The sequence below is a fragment of the Mastomys coucha genome, unplaced genomic scaffold (genome assembly GCF_008632895.1).
Source record: "Mastomys coucha isolate ucsf_1 unplaced genomic scaffold, UCSF_Mcou_1 pScaffold21, whole genome shotgun sequence".
NCBI classification, from domain to species: domain Eukaryota; kingdom Metazoa; phylum Chordata; class Mammalia; order Rodentia; family Muridae; genus Mastomys; species Mastomys coucha.
Window position 1 is genome coordinate 101,573,174 of NW_022196904.1, and position 22,088 is coordinate 101,595,261.

The 22,088-nt window shown below is 45.6% G+C and overlaps 1 protein-coding gene across 14 annotated transcripts in view; it reads left to right on the forward strand.

Moving 5' to 3' along the window:
- Tead1 (TEA domain transcription factor 1) overlaps window positions 1-22,088 on the forward strand; it is a 228,578-nt gene that overhangs the window by 66,498 nt on the left and 139,992 nt on the right. For all 14 annotated transcript variants that reach the window (XM_031387919.1, XM_031387922.1, XM_031387909.1 and 11 more), the window contains one exon: window positions 12,251-12,506. In XM_031387919.1, the coding sequence (XP_031243779.1) occupies window positions 12,350-12,506 (157 nt within the window). In that variant the 5' untranslated portion in view covers window positions 12,251-12,349. The remainder of the gene's footprint in view (window positions 1-12,250; window positions 12,507-22,088) is intronic.

Here is a 22,088-nt window from a genome sequence, read left to right on the forward strand (position 1 = left end):
AAGAATGCACAACAGCAAAATTAAAGTACACAAATAAATAAATCATGAGATAGGGATTGGGGACCAAAGTAGACTTTAGGAAATAACCCAAATTTGAAGGCCCAGATGGCCTTCCACTTTGCCTGGGGCACTCCAGTGTGGTTCAGTGCATTCTGACAGCTGGAGTGGAGGGTTAAAGCCTCTCTCCTTCCTTCCCCCCTCCCCCTTCCCCTTCCTCCTCCCCCTTCCCCTCCCCCTTCCCCTCCTCCTTCCTCTCTCCTCCCCCTCCCTCCCCCTCCACTTTTTTTTTTCTTTCTTTCTTCTTTCCTTCCTTCCTTTCCTTCCTTTCCTTCCTTCCTTCCTTTCTTTCTTTCTTTGGTGGTTTTTCAAGACAGGGTTTCTCTGTGTAGCCCTGGCTGTCCTGGAACTCACTCTGTAGACCAGGCTAGCCTCGAACTCAGAAATCCGCCTGCCTCTGCCTCCCAAGCGCTGGGATTAAAGGCATGCGCTACCACCACCCGATCACTCTTTCCTTTCTTTAAGGCTCTTTGTAAAAAACTGTGTGTGTGTGTGTGTGTGTGTGTGTGTGTGCGCGCGCGCGCGTGCGCACGCGCGCTCGCTCGCACGTGCGTGCAATGAGGAGGAACCAGTGCCTGTCTCACTGGATGGTTCTTCTGCTAATCCTTGGGTGCTCATGGCAACACATCTAATATCTTACAGTCAGAACAATTGTGCTCAGAACTACTGAAGTCGACTCTGAGTAACTCAGAGTAAGAAAGGTCCTGATGGTCCTGAAATACACATCATTATCTTCACTGCCCCCCCCCCCCCCTTCTTTGGAGATAAGATCTCTCTGTATAGCCCAGGCTGGCTTCAAATTTGTGACCTTTGGTACATGTGCCATCATGCTTGGCTGGGCTCTCCCCTCCCCCACCAGGATTTTTATTGAAGTGTAACTAACATGCTTAGAAAAAGTACATGCGTCATCAGTTTCAAGTCCCTGTATTTTTCCATTGAGAACACTTACATATCAGGATCTTTTGGTTTTGTTTTGGACAGTCTCTTGTAGCCCAGGCTGGCTCAAATTTACTTTGTAACCAAGTATAAAATATGAATTTATGCTCCTCTTATGGGCATGCGCCATTACCCTCAAGCTCCCGGGTGGGGCTGTTTTACTCACTGCTAATAACATTGATTAGGCTTTTCTTTTAATTCAATTATCTTATTCTAAAAGACAGACAAAGTCTCACTATGATGTCCAAGCTGACCTTAAATTTGAAGACTTTCTTAACTTTACAGTGTTGGAATTACAGGCATGTGCCACTATACCTGGCTCACAGATTAGTCCTGTTAGTGTTTGAACTTGTGAATGGATGCCTAAAGGAGATTTTTCTTTGTATCTGGTTTATGCCACTAAACATCATAATTGACTGTGTAGCAGCAACATCCTGAAGAACTTTCACAGTGGCAAAACCATTTCTTAGCTGTTTTGTAGCCACAGGTGGCTCCTGAGCTCCTGAAACGAACGCTGCTGCCTCAATCTTAGTGACTGACATTTAATTGTGCCTGTTATTAACGTGGACCCTATTGGACTGTGGGTTTTTCTAGCATTCAGTTTATGAATATGATGCAGGCTATGTATGAATCCTGTAGTTAATAAAAATCTGAGCATCTCTGGCTGCCGTGATGAGTGATCATGTAAACGTTCTTATACCCATCCTCCAAAGAACCTCTCCTCTTCCGCGAGGTGTGTGGGAAGGAAGGAAGGAAAGAAAGGGAGGGAAGGAGGGATGGAGGGATAGAGGGAGAGGGGGAGGGAGGAGGGGAATGAATAAACTAATTGACAAGTCAGCAAGTATGCATTGAGTCAGTTCTAGTAGCACATAGTGATTGACAAAGAGTTTTCTAGAATGCTTGGACTACTTTACACTCTCACCAGCTGTCTGTGAGGGTTCTGGGCATTCAGCATCCTTGACAGCACTGGTCAGCATTAGCCTTTTATTTTATGGACTGAGAAGATGGCTGGGTAGGTAAAAGCGATTGCTGCAGGGCCTGATGAGATGTATGTGTGGGTTGCTTCTGTAACTCTAGTTGGTCTCTAGTTCTCCCATAGTGGAGGCAGAGACAGAAGTCATCCAGAGTCTCCTGGGCCAACTATCCCAGAACATGAAGTACATAAGCAGAAATAACAGGAAAGACTTCAAAGATGATGGAAAGAGACCCGAGTGTAAAAGTTGTCCTTGGACTCTACATGGGGCACATGGCTTCACTGTGGAGGTATTTAGTAACCAGGTTATGTTAACACCTTCTCATTTATTGTCCCTTTGTTTTTTTTATACAGATTTGCTGTCTGATTTCTTATTATTTGGTAGGAATTTATTATGTAAAAAGGAGATGAGTGCCTGTTGTGTGACTTTGCAGCTGTAGCGTCTTTTTAAAATTTGAGACTGGGTCTTACTGTGTAGCCCTGGCTGTCAAGAACTTGGTATTCTTAGTCACAGAGCTCTGCCTGCATCCATCATGCCTGGTGAATTTTATTTCCTTAATGCTTCTTGAAGTACAAGGAAGTTTTTACTTTTAACCGCTCCCCCCTCCCTCCCTCTCTCCCTTTCTTCCCTTTTTCCCTCCCTCCTCCCTTCCCTCTTTCCAGTCCTCTGAGGCTTGATTCTACACAAGCCAGCCTTGAAATTCCTGGGTTCAAGTGACCCAAGTATTTACTATCTCTGGCCTCATTTTCTCTTTAGTATTAATATTTTTAACTTTATTTACTTTTATGTACATGAAAACAAGTGCCCAGTAAGACCTGAGGACATTGGCTCCTTGGACCTGGAGTTCCAGGCTAGTGTTGGGAACTGAACTCAGATCTTCTGTAAGGGTGCTCTTAATCAAGGAACCATCTCTCCAGCCCCACTCACAAGTATTTCAGATCTATTTGTCATCTGTCTGTCGTCTGTCTGTCTGTTGTGTATATGTACACAGGTATGCATGCCACTGAGCAGGTATGTAAGTCATAGGACAACTTGGGAGTGGGTTCTCTCTGTCCTTAGTGTTGAGCCTTGGAATTAAATTTAGGTTAACTGGGAATTGGGCTTGGTTGCAAGCACCTTTACCTACTGGTCCAACTTGCCAGCCTCATTTTATTCTTTTATAGTAATAATTTGATTTGTTAAGGTAATCTTCTAGGCCTTCTTCCAAAGTCTTATTATTTTGCTTTTGAAATTCAGATTTAAAGTCTTTGAGATTGAGTATCTTATGAGGTACTAGTCGTTTGTTTTGGTCATGAAGATACTGATTACCCTTATTCATTTATCAACACAATGCTCCCTTCTCACACACTCCAGTGCAAATGGTTGGGGTGTTTCTGGACCCTTGAGGTTACTGCTCTGTTTTGTATACCTTGGTGACATGGACTTACTGTGTAATCCAAGCTGGTCTCAGACTTGCTTTGTGACCCAGCCTGACCTCTTACACAGAATCCTCTGGCCTCAGCCTCCTGGATGCTGGGATTGCAGGCTGTGCCATGGTGCCTGACGTGGGAGTTTTAATATAGGCCATCGTAAGCCATTCGGCTTGGGCTTCAGAATTGCATGGGTGCAGATTTATTGCACCGGGTAAGTCTTACCTACTGCCTTATCTAGCTCCGTTTTTCATTAGTGTCCTAAAGGCCACTGCCCTAGGTCCTAGTGATCACACACTAGCAGATTCTGGGCCCTAGGTGTTTAGGACTCAAAATTAACACTCAAGCATGATTTAGGTTAACTGTCAGGGTGTCTTCTCGGATCCTCAAGAAATTGGTGGCCTGAGTTTTAACCGTGTTTGTTGGGAAGAAGAAGAAGAGTATGAAGTGCCAGATTGTTTCTTGATTATCTCAGCTTGTTGGCAGGTTTTTTTTCCTTTGGGTGTATTGGAGCCTAGATGTTTGCATTCTAATGCAAGTGTTGGGGGCAGGGCCTGGGCTCCTTAATTCAATAGCTCAAAATGCCACCTTGATTCAAGATTTCCTTGTTGTCTGACTTATGATCCAATGAGAGATGAGCTGTGGATTTCCTTTCCATAGCATGTACATCAAAACCATCAGTACTGATGGAAGCCCAGAAAGAAAGAGATGCTGCGTGAGTCCCAGAAGCTGGAGAGAAAGGCAAGGATGGTTCCCCCACATTTAGTGGGAGTGCTAGTTCTAATGCAGAGAGTGGGCCTTCCAAATCACTTGGGGGGTGGGGAGGGATGTTGGGCCCACATTTGGACAGGTTAGCTGCTGGGATCTGGTATGAGTCCAGAGCCAACATGCCATTAAGTTGGCTGGCAGCAAGCAGTGACACTAGGTGTTTTAGTGCAGGTTTCTATTCCTGCACAAACATCATGACCAAGAAGTAAGTTGGGGAGGAAAGGGTTTATTCAGCTTACACTTCCCACATGGCTGTTGATCACCAAAGGAAGTCAGGACTGGAACTCAAGCAGGTCAGGAAGCAGAAGCTGATGCAGAGGCCATGGAGGGATGTACATTGTACATATTTATTTTGGTATGTCTTAAAGTATGAGCTGTTGGGTTACAGAGATGTATTGTCAGCTCTGAGCACTGGCTGCTCTTCCAAGGACCTAAGTTCCAGTTCCTACATGTTGGCTTTTAACTGTTGGTAACTTCACTTTTAGGGGATCTGATACTCTCTTCTGGAGTCTGTGGTCACTGGGCATGCATGTAGTGCACACACATATCATACAAACAAACACTAGTACTCAAACAATAAAAATAACAATTTAAAAGAAATAAATATAGGAATTATTTTCAGATCTTAAAAAAACAAAACAGTTTGTGAGTATTTCAGTGTGGGAGTGTGCACGTGTGAGTACAGGTACTCTGGAATCTTAAAGAAAGCTGGAAGTGCAGGTGGTTATGAGCTGCCTGACATGAGTGTTGAGACCTGAACTCTGGTTCTCTGCAGGAGTACCACATGCTCTTAATGGCCGAGCCATCTCCCCAGTCCACTAAGTGCTAAGATATCCTGAGAGTGAACCAGAGTTTCTGAGCAAGTGGGATTATGGTTATATATAGGTTACTGCCTGAGAAGTGTTAATCTTACTAGTGTTTTATTTTTAGCATGAATTATGGTTGACTTGTCTACCTCAACAGCATTTATCTGTTAGACCTGTTGGAATTCAGAAGGTACTCTTGGGCTTTTGTCTGTTAACCTCTGCGCATGGCTACTAGTTTTCCTCTCAAGACACTGATGGCTGCTGATGGGTGCTGTGGTCATCTCTTGGAGCTGGAAGGAAGATCTGTGTCTGTGTTGAAGTCTGTTTCTCAGGGAGAGTTGTCTACTGGGCATATTCATTACGCTTCTCTTGCTGTGACAAGATAGCTGGCAGAAACAGCTTATGGAGGGAAGGGTTTCTTACGGCTCACATTTCAAGGGGTTAGCCCATCATGGCCAGGAAGGCACCCTGTCAGGAATTTGAAGCAGCTGCTCACACCAGGTTTGCAGCCAGGAAACAGAGTAACAAATACGCCGAGCTTTCTCCTTTTTACTCAGTCCAGGACCGAGGCACATGGATGGGGCCGTCTATGGTTAGTGTGAATCTTCCCATCTCACGAAGTTAACCCAACTTATGTTCCAGACAGGCCATCTCTCTCCTAGGTGATTCTAGACCCTGTCAAGGTGACAATCAGTATTAACTGTCACGTTAGAGGTTCTGGACTGGAGTCCGCTGTCTGCATCTTACTGTGTTCACTGTGTCTTTCTGTCAGGTTTTTGCATTGCAGAAGCTGGGCGGGATAGACTGCCTGACACTGGGTAGGTGGCTGCATCTTTTTTGAGGAATTTACAGAGGAAGGAGGAACTGTGGTCACCTCAGATGGAGGTGGAGGGAAGGACGGGATTGCTGTTCTCAGTGGTTCATGAGTGGAAGTTCCTTTAGCGACCAGTAACAGTGAGGTAAGAGCTGTATCATATAAAGTCAGTCAAAGGTTTTCTTGAGCTGTCACCTGGACATCTACTCAGGGCTGGAGGAGCTAGGAAATGGAGTATCTCAGGATGGTAATGTCAAGCCTTCTAGTTGGTCCCTAGGGAATGGTGGACTAGTGAAGAGGTATTGGCCATGAGGGTAGGATTCTGTGGACAGAAAGGTGAATTTTGAAAGGGGTAATTATGATTAGTCTTTCCTTATTGGAGCTCATGACACCAAACAGGGCTCACTTGTTGCTGCTGGCTGTGTGGCAGACATTGCTTCAGAGATGTGGCTTCATTCTAGAGAGTTCTGCCATCTCTGACAATTACACATAGTCTTTAGTTCCACCCCTCTGGCTGCTGAGCCTCACGTGATTAGGCCACTTGTTAGCAAGGTTTGTGAGTGTCTGAAATGATAGGAAAATAATTACATGCCCCACTTTACATATGCAAAAGCAATTAACTGTCATTAGTGCCCAAAATTCCTCCCCACTGCCCAGGGAGGTGAGTCAGTGAGTGTCCTCACTCTTCATTAGGAATTAATTAGACTTTGTGGTGATGTCAGCTGTGGACAGAGCTGGGAATTCAGCACTGCCTTCCTCCCGCCTACTGAGGATGGCCGTTCAGCCTGATACGCCTATGACCATCTGGAGAGGAGACTCAGATTCTGTGAAGCTCTTGACTTAGGGCAACTTCCATCTCTGGCTCTTCTGAGGTGGGCCTAATGCCCAAGGGCAGAGCAGCGATGAAGGGCCTGCCGACGTCTTTGTTGTTGTTGTTCTCCTGGGATCCCTAGGAAGATGTAGAATTGTATCTAGACGTGCTGCCTGATTACATTGGAAGGAAAGTTCCTTGCCACCTTGGGTGTTGTTTTGTTTTGTTTTGTTTTGTTTTTTTGAGTATAGCTTTTTTCTTACATAAAACACCTGGGCCTTTGTGAAGATCACTGTGACCTTCAAGCTATCCAATTCGTGGTCAAGCTGAGTGCTATAAATACCTCTCTGTGTGATTCTCTTTCCCACACCACCCTCCCTCAATGGCTCCTGCTTCTGGCACCTCTTGCTTTGCTTATCAGTTCTCTACCAGCCTCAACTCCGATCTCCCACTCGTTCAGGTTAGCCTTACTAGTTCCCCACTTTTTGAAGTTCTTTCTGGTACTTCTCAGGCTACTTGGTCTTTACATCATTTTTGCCCTCTCCTGCCTTCCTTACGGCTCTGTCTTCTAGTTCACTCTCTTCTGGCAGTCCAAAGAAGAGGGAACTGGAGAATGTTAGAAGCTCTTCTAAATAAAGTGTATGATGGAATGGCAGGATCAAGACCGTATTTGTCTCTTGTTTATAACTACTAGTTGTTAGTAATAATGACTGGTAGATTTTTCTTTGACATGTGTCTAGTATGATGACCACCCTACCCCCTATTTTCTTGTGGTATTGTGGATGACCCCAGGACCTCAAAAATGTTTGCTATTCAAGCACTCTACCACCAGGTTCCACCCCAGTGGTTTCTTTAAGTATTTGTTATTCAGTGAAAATTGAGTTAGTATGAGTTTGGGGGATGAGCTGTCATGTTATCAAAGCATGCTCAGGCCATCTTGAGTGATGTCCATTCCTGTATCGGTATTGTGTCATCACCAAAGTGAAGAAGATGTTATGGTGAGTGTAATGGCCCCTTCCGTCAAGTACACTGGGGTGCAGTTAAAGGGCATAATAACACACAGTTCTGTTATAGGCACTGTCTGTGGGAACATAAGATGATGGGTGGATGGATGAACTGGCCTCCTTCGTGGTTAACAGTGGACATTGAGGTTCATGGGATGTGGTCCAGGGTACTTAGGCATCTAAGTCCACCTCTTACACTGGCTTCCTTCCTTGTTTTCATAGACAATTAAGACATTGGCTAAAACAAGGTTTATGGATTTTCTTGACCCTCATGCTCAGTGACTTATTAACCTTAAGGCTGGTTTTAATGAAGGGGTAAGATGTTTTCATGGTGAGGGCCTCATGGGAACCTGTGAAGGAAACAGCACCTTCTCGTGTCACATGTCACCTGATGAAGAGTAGAGCTGGTGTCAGAAGTGCCTATGTTGGCTCTCCCCTCCCTTCTGTCCCAATGCTCTTGGAATAGGCTGTGTGGGTCAAGTGTGCTCTTGACAACCCTCCCTTTCTTGTGACTCTTCTTGATGTCCTGGTGGGTTCTGGAAAAGGAATATCTATGATGGGCGGTGGCTGTCTAGCTAATTAGCAGGCTACTTGGGTTATTCCTAACAGCTGTGTCTTAAGTATCTCAGGCTAAGACATTTTAGGAGATGAGGGGCCTACTGGATGATGTTCATGATGAAACTGAGGTCCTCCACACTATGTACTACTTACACATTTGTTGGTTTCAACAGTCTTCCCTTGGAGACAATGAACCACCTTGCCCAGAAGAATATGAAAACTAATTTGTGAGAAAGATTGATCTTCGGTGGATAGTAGGAAGTTAGTTGTCAACAATCTGAAATTTCTCTTTGGTCTTCTGAAGACTTCTAAGATGAGAATGTTTTGTGAATTGATTTCCCTCTTCAGTGAGCTTTCAGGGGAGACAATGTCCTGTTTTGTTTTGTTTTTTGTTTTTTGTTTTGGTAGGTATTTTGGCCTCATAACATGCTGTTGTCTGGAGAGGACAGACTGGATGATGAGAGAGTGAGGGCACGTGGTTTTTCAGATGACAGACTTCTTCCTCTTATCTCACTTAATCTCATGGCAATCATGCTGCAGTTGCCTTTCCCCTCGTTGGTTTTCTGCATTAGGATAGAATTTTGTATCTCTGTTTTGTAAGTGAAAACTTGAGCTTCAAAAAGATTAGTTTAGTCTGAGTCTCGTGGCTTGTGAGTGTGTCATGTTTGGATTCTAAATCCAGTTTGAGTATCTCACACACACACACACACACACACACACACACACACACACATCATGTGCACACATACACACACACAGGCTGGGGGAGATTTCAATTGCAGAGGGAGGAGAAAGTTCTTCATTCTGAATTAAGGGAAACTGGACTTTGACATTCAAAAGATGTGTGGGGAGAGAAAGACATCAGTTCTGCAGATAGTCTGTGAAATCCATTATATTCTGTGGCAGTGGCGGTGGCAGCAGCATTGATAGTGGTGGTGGTGGTGATTGAGACCAGGTCTCACTATGTAGCCCAGGTTGGCCTTCGTTTCAGGATCCTCCCAGCCCCACCTCCAGAGTATTGAGGTGACAGGCGTGTGCCACTGTGCCTGACTTGATTAGATCTTAATGCTGGTAATAAGCAGGTGCTTTTTTTGTATGCATTCAAATCAAGGTAGATTGAGCAGTAACCAGCTCTACAAATGTAGGGTGCTCGTAAAATGTGACTGATACTCTCAGAGTCACTAGAGTGACAAGGACAGTTTCTAGGATGAGGTGGCTTTGGAGCCGAGGAGTGGAATGCCAGCATGGTTATTTTGGTATCTAGTATGGGGAGTTTTCTCAGCCAACCCCCACCAGCCTTGTGATCGGAAACTCTCTGCCCATACAGAGGCTCATCTTACAGTTGGGTTGTAAAACCAAGGGCCTGAGTAGCTCTAGATTTTGTATCTGGTGTTTTCTGTTTCATGTCCAGAGGAGGTAACTCCATCCCGCTGAGCTCTAGTAGACCCAGTTACAAGAAGTTCTTCCCTTTGCTGAACCAAAATGTGGCAGTATTTAGAGCTGTGTTTGTGTATCCTGGGTGGATAGATCAATTAATGTGTGTGATTCTTAGCCTTAGAAGCAACTTGAATGTTGTCAGAAAGACTTCACTGCTAGTCTTCCGAATGAGGCCATTCTTGTTGGACAGTTTGGCTAGTGGACAGACTTTCCTTCCCATGTAATCTACTTCTGAGCATCACGGAGGTGAGCTGATCCCTCCCTTGTGATTACAGATGCCTTGGTGAAGGGTGAGCAGAATTAAGAAGGCCCATAAGGATCCTAAGGGCTGGTCAGGCCATAGGAAATGGGTCTGGAGGAGAAGCTGACCTAAAGGATGGCTAGGCCCTCAGGGATGAACATGTTAAAGTCAGTGGAAGAAGTGGCTTTCGACCTAATTGCCCTGTTTCATCACACTAGTGTGATGGTGGAAGGTGCTAAGGAACCCGTGAGTGTCCTCCCACTGGTAATCTTCCAGCATAGCCTGTGTGACCAGCTGGGGAGATTGTCTTAAGACCTTGGGTGGAAGCTTTGGGTATGTATTCTTCTGGAGACATTAGTTTTGGTTGGGAAAAAACCTTCTTCCCAGGCCTGGGAAGGGCCTAGGCCCCTCAGCCCTCAATGTGCTGAATTCCATCCCTTTTCTGTACTGGTCATGCACCTACATGTCTTATGTATATCTTTAAATACAGCTTCCTTGAGTGAATTCATGGCACTGTGATCTGTCCTGGCTTGGCCTATGGTTTTACATGTTGTGTGCATTGTTTTGTTTGTTGGGGGAGAGGCTAGCCACTATCAAAGCATTCCCTCCCATTCTCGTAATTTCTCCAGTAAGCAATCACTATGGTAGTTACAACTTAGCTCAAATTGTATAGAACTCTCAGATCCCAACCCAAAATGTAATCACTTGAAGAAATTCAAAAGGCCCACGAGGCAGGCACCCAGAGTTCATCTTGAGGCCAGTCACAAAACCCTTTCTTGTTTCATAATTTATACCTCGACACTGGCATATTCTGAAGTCTTGTGTAAGTGTTGGTAAGGGGCTGTCAGTATCTTGCTGACATGTTCTCTGAATGATGGCTTGGAGGTAACAGTTGAAACTAAGCATGCTAATTTTTCTTTAATGCAAATGCTGCAAAATTGAAGAAAATCAAGGTGAGGAGCCCAAAGCTACACCCATCAGTTAGAACTTGGATTTCATAATATTCAGAGTTTCTGTCCCTGGGGGTCTGTTGAAATCCACAGATTGGGGAGAACAGGTGAGAGAGAGAGGATGCAGTTGGTTGAGGCAAGGGCAGAAACTCAGGTTTCTGCTCAATTGACAGTGCCCTGGAATGGAGACATGCTTTCCTCTGCTTTCTTGTGTTGAATGAAATACTGCAGTGATGTAAGGGAGCAGCAGGCATCACATGAGACCCTCCCTGCTCAGCACACTGTGGCTCATTTCCCATCATTCCCCAGGAGCAGGTCTTCTCCTTCCTTCTTTTGGGGAGTCCTTTGCATTAATGATCTGATGTGGTTTTCACAAAGCAATATTGATATGTTAGGGTGCAACCAGCAGGGAGTACTGGATTTGATCATTTTCAGGTTGGTGTCAAGCCATTTGTTTAGAAGCTTATCTCCTTGTGACTGTAGGGGGCGTGTATAATTGAAGGGGGGATGCATCTACATCTTGGAGAAATATTTCTTGTGGTTCTTCATTGCCCTAAAACTTATGAAAAGATTACTCCATAATTTTCATGTAATCAGGAATTCAGAGTATGTTACAGGGCTGCTGTTGCCCCAAAGGGGTGGGACATTTCCACAAGAATAGTAGGTGTAGGAGGGAACAGGAGTGGTCTCTGTTTCATGCAGGCTTAGCATGTAGGACCCAGTGACCTGACTCCACAGGGTAGTATCCTCAAAGATCGATGCCAAGGTCTAGGTCAGCTGGCATCGCATCTCAGTAGGACAAGGTCTGCAGCACTAAAGTGCCTTCATTTCTTTTGTCTCCCACCCTTGCATCTTGATGACCTTTATTGAGATGGCTTGGCATTTCACCTAAGTTGTCAATTTTTAGAGTGAGATGGACATCTTTTATTTTCTTATAAACTTGTTCTGCTATGGGGACTTGGCTGTCCTTGAATACAGGTCTTTTGTAAAGTATGGGCACTTAGTAACAGGTTTTCCTGCCGGGCAGTGGTGGCACATGCCTTTAATCCCAGCACTTGGGAGGCAGAGGCAGGAGGATTTCTGAGTTCGAGGCCAGCCTGGTCTACAGAGTGAGTTCCAGGACTACACAGAGAAACCCTGCCTCGAAAAACCAAAAAAAAAAACCAAAAAACCAACAACCAGGTTTTCCCACGAGTCTTGCAGATGGGTAGCTCAGAGTGAGGGCCATCATTGCTGAGAATTTTCTCTCATCTAGGAAGATTACCCAACTTCAGTTGGCTATTAATGTTTTTGTAGGGTACTTAACATGACACACAGCGGACAAAATCATCTGGGATCTCAGAATTCCTTGTTCTCCTCCAGGAATTACTGTCCACAGAACACTCTGACCTGCCCATTCTGACCTGCAAACCTACTGTGCAGCTTGCAGGAACAGTATATTGATGGCGCCCCCAGCCTTACACGATTTTATGGTTTCTCTTTTAGGTTTGTTTTCTTGAAAAGGCTCCAGGCTTCGGCTTGGAAAACCCAACCGCCAAAATTGAGCCCAGCAGCTGGAGCGGCAGCGAGAGCCCTGCCGAAAACATGGAAAGGATGAGTGACTCGGCAGATAAACCGATTGACAATGACGCGGAGGGTGTCTGGAGTCCTGATATTGAGCAGAGTTTCCAGGAGGCCCTGGCTATCTATCCGCCATGTGGGAGGAGGAAAATCATCTTATCAGACGAAGGCAAAATGTATGGTAAGTGGCCTGGAACATTCCTTTCAGGGCCTCCAACCTGCCGCAGCAGGAGGGGATGTTCTCTGAAGCCAGCTCGGTTGCTCTTTGTAGAATGACATTTGGCTATCACAGGGACCAGGGCCCTATTCACTACAGAGGAGGATCCTGGGATACCATCCCTTGGGATTTCCTGTTCGTCCAAGGTTCAGGTGCCACAGTGGCATACATGCAAGAGAGAACAAGTTCTTGAGCATACTCCCTTTATCTCAAGGGAGTATGCCATTCAGCTCCCCATAGCTGGCGTCAAGCACAGGACCCTGTCTCTTGAGACCTTCCCACCCTTACAGGAAGATCCTGTGATTTAGATTTGTATTTGAAATCTAGTCTTTTTATTGGCTGGAGATATGGCTCAGGTTTTTCCTAGCAGCACAAACCTCTAGGTTTAATCCACAGCCTTGGGAAACTGGGCGCCGCAGTGCTTGCATTGTAATCCCAGCACTCAGGAAGTGGAGGTAGGTTGACCAGAAGTTCAAGGTCTTCCTCCATGACATGGAGAATTTTGGCCAGCCTGGACTTCATGAGACCCTGTCTCAACATTACGTCCCTCTAAAAATACTGAAATCCCCCACTACAGGAACAACCCTGTACTGGCCAGATAAAACACACACAGGCTTGATTGGCCTGTTTCCATTCTTGCTTCCGACTTGCAGCTGAATGGCTAGTTGAGATGTTGTTGTGTGTCCTGTCCTGTCCCATCTGTCTTTCCCCCAAACCCCAAATGCATGTGCCCAGCTACCAGCTTCCCCTTCCTCTGAGTAGCTTCTGATGGAAGCTGCCCGAGGTGAAGAAGGCAAGCCCAGCATTCCAAATGGCTCTGGATGCCAGCAGAGTGTGTCCGCGCCCTCGCTGGTGTGAAGCTTCCCTCCATAGGGTTGGGGGATTGATTCTCTCTTCCTTTCCAGAATGCTCCCAGCTGCAGACCTGCCTTTTTTTTTTTTTTTTTTTTTTTTTTTTTTTTTTTTTTGGCTATCTACCTTCAAGGGAAGCAGATGGCAGGTGGTTGCTTGTACATAGTGCTTGTCTAATTGAGTTGACAGAGTTTGTGTTGTCACCAAGTCTAAAGAGATGCAGCCAGCATAAATTCCAAGAACACCGGCTCATCCACTACCCGAGGCTCTTTACTCAATGGAGGAGTGATTTATTTCTCAGTAATTCCCACTATTTCTGTAATAGGGTGTTGTACCTTTAACCCTGCGTGTCTCTGTCAGGAGCCCAAGGAGGCTGTGTTCAGACCAGCAAAGGCTTCTGAGGGGAGAGCAGATGGTAGCACAGCTGCCACCAGCTGTGCCCCGCCTGCCCTCCCCCTTCACCACGGATGATGTAATGGAAACAAAGACACTTTTGCTTTCTGTGGCACTGAGCCTCTCAGCCTGTCATGCACCCGGGAGTGAGAACCCAAACTTGTGGCATTTGTTTTATGCTCTTGTGAGTTCTGCTCTAGCCAGAGAATCCTCTTTTTATCTAGGGTAGTGAAGTCAGGCCGAAACTGCTCAGCTGCTGCGGGTGGGCAGTTGGTAGGCCTCAGGTGTCCTGTGTCCTTTCTTCCCTGACTTCTCCTTCCTCAGCTTTCCTTTGAAGATGACTTTGTTTCGTGTGGTGAAGCGTTTGGGGTGTAGCTTTGGGGCGTTGCATTGTGAAATTCCCACTTGTTTGCTCAGAAGTTGTTTTAATCTAAATTAATGACGTAAGACATTTGGTAGTATACACCTATAATCCAACAACACTCAGGAGGGCTAAGGCAGGAGGAGAGTGGGAGTTAGAGCCAGCCTAAGCTATCTAGTGAGATCATGCTTCTGAAAACGGTTTTTTTTCCTCTCCATTGAGATTTTCCTTTGTGAATAGTTGCCTACTTTGCCTATAACTCAAATCTAAACTTTTTATGTGAAAATGATTTTTAAGATCTCTAGCCGAGAACTGAATCCATGGATGCTTCAGATTGGAGTTATTCTATCAACAATTAACCTGATCACATTTGTGCTTGGTGTTAGTGTAGTTTTGGGCTCCTGGGAACTATGGTCAAATAAATGATGACAACAGGTCCTTGGGGACTTGCCATATTGGATATTGTGGTTTTGTGGTATGAGAATTCAGCAGGGTGATTGGTAAGTTTGGTGTTGGCTGTGGGACATGTCTCTAGGACCAGGGGAAATTAGTTCCCAGTACTTCCCAGTTGTATCTGTTTTTGAGTATGGGTGTCTTTTTCCTTAAGTCAACACTATTCAATTACTGTCTGTGTTGGTGGCCAGCCAGGTTTAAAATGAGGCAACCGCTTTTTTTTTTTTTTTTGAGCAGGCAGCCTCAGGAATCACAATTCACTAAGGAGGAAGGGTCTAGTCGGTTGCAGGCTTTCACAGGACAAGAGAGTACACAACCTGTAGGATTTTGTTCCCTGATCAGGAAGGGAGAGATGGGTTTTCTGCACTGGCCTTGCAATATCTCCGTCTCTCTTGGGAGGAAGCACTCCCCTTGGCTCCCTGTCTTTGTGGCATATGATAGAATGCCTTACGCTCTCTTGGAGGGAAGTGTGGTAGTTCCTGGGCTAGTGGAGTTGGAGACTGGACCTCCCTTTAGGGGATCTGCTTTAACCTTGTCAGGGACTGAGATCAGAGAACGTTGATTCCTCAGTGCTACCTCAGCCAGCTGGGGGACAGAGTCATGTGAGCTAGTGTAAGGCCAGGGTCACCCTTTGTGATCAAGCTTTTGCTATCACATACACGAATCCAAACATAGCTAGACCAGGAGTCAGCAGTCCCCGAGAGCATCCTTTTTCTCTAAGACCTTTGAAAATGAATGCACTGTGAAGTCAGTCAAAGTCATATCCAAGTGAAACACCTGGTATGTGTTCCTTGAGGATTTCATTCCTCCATTTTTGATTGTTTACAGAGTTCTCTGGGTTGTCACTGGTCCTGAAACACTGGAAGAGGCAAGGTCGAGTGATTTATTTTGGTAATGAGATTTCCATCATGGTTGGCAGGAGCGTAAACAGAGAGTTCCTTATGATAAGCTTTTGTTCCTTGGAAGAGAAATGGTTTAATTTTCTGTTACCTTGGACGTCAGGCAACTGAGGCTATGTAGCTGCCTGCCTGCCTCTGTATGCCTAGACATCTCCTGTGCTACCTGATATACAGCGCTTGCTCGCGGCTGCTGCCTCTGACTCTGCTCTTAAGGCACACAGGCCTTCCTCTGTCTCCCTCTGTTCTCTTTCATTTCTTAGCCCATTTGTGCATAGCTGTGTGTTTCTTTTTCTGGGAGGTAGAGAGGGAGAATGAGGTGGGAGGGAAGTTTTTAGTGAATATGCTTCTCTGAAATTGGATTTTAGGGGAGTATACCACAGTTGAAAGCAAGACCCTACCTCCCAGAAAACAAACAAACAAACTAACAAACAAACAACCCAAAAAACCCCAAACTGTGATCCATGGGAATACCTGTGTCTGTTCCCTCTGTAACTGAAGACATAGTCTGGCAGTGTGGTCACATGTCCTTGGAATCCTTCAAGGGTTGGGACAGAAACCAGTTTGCAGTGATTGTCTGCCCTAGAGGCAGACAGGTGCAGCACTTAGCAGTTTAGACTGTGTAATTAATATGAATCCTGGCCCAGCTCTTTTAGGGCTCAGGCTTTGGGCAAGTTGCCTTGGTATTCTTGTGTTTCAAAGCCTGAAGCTGCGAAGGAGGGTGCTAAATAGACCCAACTTCAGAGGATTGACACAAAAATTAACTGAAGCCATGGTGATGTGAGGTTGTCTACTGTGCTTGAACAGCATCTTTTGCATATAGTTGGGTGCTAAATAAGTGTTTGTGAAGTGAAGATAAAGCACAAGTTTCTGCCTTTGCTGACTAAAGGCTCTGTATGTTATTTGCAGATGACATTCCTGAGAGCTCTCTGAAGTGCTGTGGTGAAGGGGTTGGGTGAAAGGGACAGCATAGTCTGAGGATAAGATGGCTGGAAGGTGAAGGTCCAGGTCTGTTTAGCTCCGAAGCCTGGGCCACCCCTACTGTGCTTTCTGTCCTTCCTTGGTAGAGACGATTGCACATCAACCCAGCAGATCACTCTTGAGGGCCAGCTGTATGCCAGCCTCATGCTTGGGGTTGCCAGGAGGAGGGCTGGGGACCAGACAGACACAGTCGTGTCCCTGCCCTCATGGAGCTGTCACAAGTTCACTTGCTGGCCACTGACCTGAGGTCAGGGCTGGGTGCCAGAGATTTCTGGGAAGTCTGAGGACGCTTTGAAGATGGTCACCTTCCACTTAGCCTTTTGAAGCCTGTTCTTGGCTACCAAAGTCCAGGACACCTGGCCTGCTGCTGGCAGGAAAAGAACACAGCAGGGAGGGTCCAGATCACAAGGCTGGCCCTACTGCTGGCCAGGAAGATGTCTGGAAGGTTCTAATGTCCTAGGTCGCTGCAGGCTGACTGGGCACAGCCATTGGTAGGCAATGACTTTCTCCTGTGGGTAGATGCCTGTACCCTTCTTCTTGAGAATAGCTGCGTCGAAAGCAGGGTACCCCCCACCTCTAGTTGTGTTTTATGTTTGGTTATTTTTCCTGTTGTGCTGGGCATTGAACCCAGGATCTCCTACATTCAAGACAAGGATTCTGTTAAGTGATCTATTGGCGGGGAAGGGGGGAAGGAGGGATTGTTTCTTGTTGGGATGCTAGACCTACTACTAGTCAGTCCTAGAGAGCAAGCTAGTTCAGGAGGACAGGGAGATGTATGTGTGCCTCTACCCCACTGCTGATCTATGCCTTGCCAGTCATGCACATGCTATGGGATTGCCTGCTTGCCTGGTTTTCAAGAGGAGGGTACTTGCTTAGTGAGTCAGGGCAGCAGCAGGAGAAGGCACACAACTATGTGCCATTCACACAGCTTGGTGGTAGGAGGAGGATGCTGTTAGTCCCCAGGTACTGCCCAGCCCTGAAAATCATTTAAGGAGAAACAGGACTGTCTATGCTTCTACAGGAAAATGACTCTTATGGTTCATTTTTGGAATGAGGAGGAAGGCTGAGTCTGTGGAGCTCCCAGAGTCCTTTGTATATAAATGGCTCTAGTGAACCAGTCACTGGTCCTTAGAAAAGTGTCTCTCGAGGCCTGAGTTGATCTTCTTTTTGACCTATTGTTTCAAGCTGATTGGTTAGGCTTAAAACACAGAGCTTTAACCTGGAACAAGCAGGAAACTGGGACTCTGTGTTTCTTGCAGGCTTTGTTGTAGGGTCAGACACATCTTCAATGCTTGGTGCTTGTGTTCTGAGAACTTCTTCCATGGGAAGAAAATGCTGGGAAAGGGGAAGAGAAGAGAAAAGCATTTGCTTATTTTGTTGCATATATGAGGGCAGAGGAGCCCTGGGTTTTTTGTTTTTTTGTTTTTGTTTTTTTGGCAGCTAGTGTTGGCAATTCTTCATCGAAGTATTAGGAAGGAATTCTGACTTGAGTAGGGACACAAGGGGAGGGAGCCAGGGTGAGTTCTAGATGAATAATAGGGGATTTTGACCCAGCTTGATTCCTGTGAGACTTGCTGGTGTCATCAGTATTTCGATTGGGAAATAATGGGGAGGGGGTGGGAGCAGGCATGCAGAAATGTATTCCCAAGGTGTGTGGCTTAGGAATGGGTGATGAGGGAGGAAAAGGAAAAAAAATGCTAAGTTATTCTCAACTTCTTCTACCTCTTAATGTCTTTGGTGTGACAATGGACAACCAGGATTCAGAAGACTCAAATGAGGATGTCACTGAAGACTGCAGTGTGCTCTGACCATGAGAGGGGAAACATATAGGGAGTAAGGAAGATGGATAGCCTGTTTGAATTGCCTTAGAATGGCCTTGTCTTGCTTAGTCCTCTTAACAATCCAATGGCAAACGGACTCTAGGAATCTCCATTTTGCATCTGAGGACACTTGAGGTCACTAGCAAGGTCAAGTTATTTTTTTCAAGGTCACACAGTAAAGAAGCTGTGAAATAGACTTTTCCAACCAGGCTAAGTCAGTTACAACTAAGCGTGCAGTGAAAGTATATTTTGTTCTAGAGATACACTGGTTAGTGTGGAGGGGAGGTGGTGGGGAGGGAGGGAGAGAAAATGAACGGGAATTTCTGTATATTTGAGAGTAGGTGAATGAGCAAGTGAGAATGAGAGACAGGCAATTACCTGTTCTAACTTTGAATTTTGGGGAAAGAGCCACTTAATGGTTTTCTTTGGATTATAGACCTCTTCTGGCCAAAGATGGTGACGGCATATTTGTAGGGTTGAGCTGATGACTTCACACAAATTAGCCTTGTTCAGCCGTAGATGTTGGCAGGAACATAGACATGGCACTTCACATGACTTGTGGAGCTTTAATTGAGAATGGTGGGATGAAGGAGTGGGCTCCATACCATGAAACAGCATGATTCTTAGCAGGAAAATGAGCGTGCCACCTGGGCACCTGCTATAAACACAGCCATGTAGCTTGGTACTGTATGGCGGAGGGCACAGACACCATACCAAGATGTCTGGTGCTCATTCTGAGTTAAAAACTCTGCAGTGTTTCAGGAAAGGTAACATGGCTCAATCCGTGTGTTACAACACCAACTCTGCAGGCAAAGATGAGTTCAGTGGCTCTTACAGTCTTCCACTGGCATTGGTGCTGATGCTGGAGTATGGCATGGGGATGGTTTGTGTTTCCAAGATGGAACCCTATGTAGGACTGGCTGACTGGAAGTGACTTGTGAAAGAATAGATTTATGCTGGGGTTGTCCTTCTGGGTGATGGGGAGGTAGGTGGACTGTGAAATGAGATGGGGAGTGGAGACAGGAGAGGCAGGTTTGGGAGAGGGCAGGAAGGAGGTGCCTTGCATCATGTGGTTGTCCTAGGTATCTGTCAGTGGGGCTTGCCCTGCACAGGGAGTTGGGTACTCAGGCTAGGAGTCCTGCTTCGGAGAGGTACACCCTCATATTGGAGCAGTGGTGGCAGCTGCTTGTGCTGTCAGGTTAGCCGTTTAGCAAGGCCCAAACTGGTGTGGATTAAACATTGTTACATATGTATTGTATTATACACACATGTATAGAAGTCAGTTTAACTTGTGGCCCTCAGTTCTTCCCTTCCACCATGTGGGTCCAGCTCTGGCTGTCAGGCTTGGAAGGACATACACCTTTACCTGCTGAATTCTCTTACAGGCTCCTGGCATAGGTTTTAAATAAAATATCTAGAGTTGTGGGGAAAGAAGACAGATTGTTTCCTATGGGTCCCCTCCTTCCCAGTTTTCTTTTCTGTCTTTCTGATAGGGTCTTATATGGCCTGAACTTAATATGTAGCCCAGGAGCATGACCTTAAACTTCTGTTCCCCCTGCCTTTACTTCTCTAGTGCTAGGATTACATGACTGGATATGCCCAGTGTCCAATGCTAGAGTTGAACCTAGGCCTTGTGCTGTACAAGTACTCTGCCGAGCCACACCCCAGTTCCAAGATTGTCCCCCTTTTAAGAAACAAAGGAATAGGTCCATGGTTCCTCTATCTGATTATCAGGAGCAGAAACTTGAGGAGCTGAGAGGGGAAGGGGTGGGACAGGACAAGTGCCTCTGTCCTTGCACTCTGAGCACTTGGGTGTGTTAGGTGCTCATTGAGGTTTGAGAACTACAGGGCTGAACAACAGTTTAGTCTTGCAAGTTGGTAAGAGAGCCAGAGGAACATAGTGGCTCCTGCCCTCATGTTTCTAATGGAGTTGACTTCTCCATTCAGTCTGCTCTCTACCCACCAGACATGTGACCATGGCCAGGCTCTGAAGTACTGTGAGGTAGGGAATCTTTGACCACAGATGGAAAGAGACCAGATACCTTAGGTGGTTATCATGTTAAGGGAAGACTTACCTTTTAGGGCAGGAACAGGTTTGGCCACATGGTGAGCTGGGGAGAGGAGTTTGTGAATTAATGGCATTTTTGATGGAGCAAAAGCCAGAAGGGACTTTAGAGGGTAGGCTGCTTCTGTTTCCAGGCACAATGGAGGAAAGGACTTGAGGGCTGACAGTGATTAAGGCCACATGGCTAAGCTGGCCCATAGACTGTGGAAAAGCGGAGCAGGCCTATTATAGCTGTAGGAGAATAGGATCTAGACAGACAGGGTAAGCATAATTGTTGGCTGAACCATGAAAGGCCCAAGGGGAGTTGGAGGCTAGAACTTTCTTTATTGAAAATTTTATTGAGATAATTATAGATTCACATGCAATTGTAAGAAATAATACACAACGGGTTCCTTTGTGTGCATTTTGCCCATTTCCCCCAGTGGTTAGATTTTGTACAATTGTGATAGCACAGCCAGGATGTTACATCAGTAGGACCCATTGAGCTTATTCAGATTTTCCCAGCAGTGAGTGCATGTAAGCACATATGAGTGAATATATATGTGCATGCACACACATATGCATGCGCATGCAGGCTTGTTAGGTTGTATACAGTGTCTTCCTGTTCTGTCATCCAGAGTACAGAGTAGTTCCAACACTACAAGGGTCCCTGGCTTGCCGCTTACTGAACATATGCTATGCTCTGTCCTGCCCTTTCCTTACCATCTCTCTCTTCTGGCAACCCCTGATCTGCCCTCCATTTCTTAGATGTTACCATTTTAACTTTTTTTATTAGTGGAATTAGACATGTGCTGTGTATTGTCTTTTGACAGTAGTATTTTTCTACTGAACCTATTTAGTCATTTACTGAAGATAATCCACTTGTATGTTCAGATCAATGGTTTATGTCCTTTTATCATTAAGAAGCATCCCCTGGTATATGTGAACTATACATCATTTAATCTTTGTGTGTTTGTGTAAATGGTGTGATACGCATATACATATGAATGTGTGTACTTATGTACACACATTTGAAAGCCAGGTAGCATCAGCCATTCTTTTTTTTTTTAAATTGCTCTTTGCTTTATCCCCTTGTGACAGTGTCCCCTTGATGAACCGAGATCTAGCCTTATAAAAAGCCCTAAGGATCTTCTTATCTCTGTCCCTTGCATCGCAGTCAATAGGTGTGTATGCTGCTATGCCTTAATTTTCACATGGGTGCTGGGTTTGAACTCAGGTCCTCATGCTTACACAGCAGCATTCTCAGCCATCTCTCCGTCTTTGGTTCAAATGGTTAGCATCTCAGTTGACTAGCCTTTTACCACCTCCCCTCCTCTGTGAACATTTGTTTTGGGGATGGCTGCACTGTTGCATGTTCTCATCTATATTCTGTGTATCCCTCACTACCATTTTGTCCTGTATCTTTGATTTTAAGACCAGGGTTCTCTGTGTAGCCCCGGTTGTCCTGGAACTCACTGTCTAGACCAGAACCCAGGACTCAGGTTCATTTATCTCTGCCTGCTCACAAGTGATGAGATTAAAAGTGTGTGGGGTTAAAGGTGTGTCCTGGCTCTACTGTTTATCTTCTCCTTTGTAAACCATGTGGGCCAGGAGCTCCAGTGTTCCTAATTTGCATTTCCTTAGTGACCACTAAAGTTGGTTGCCTTTTCCTGTGCTCATTTGGTTATGAATGCTCCTGGGTGCTGACATCACTTCAGGTGTTTTTTTTTCTATCTTATAACTGGAC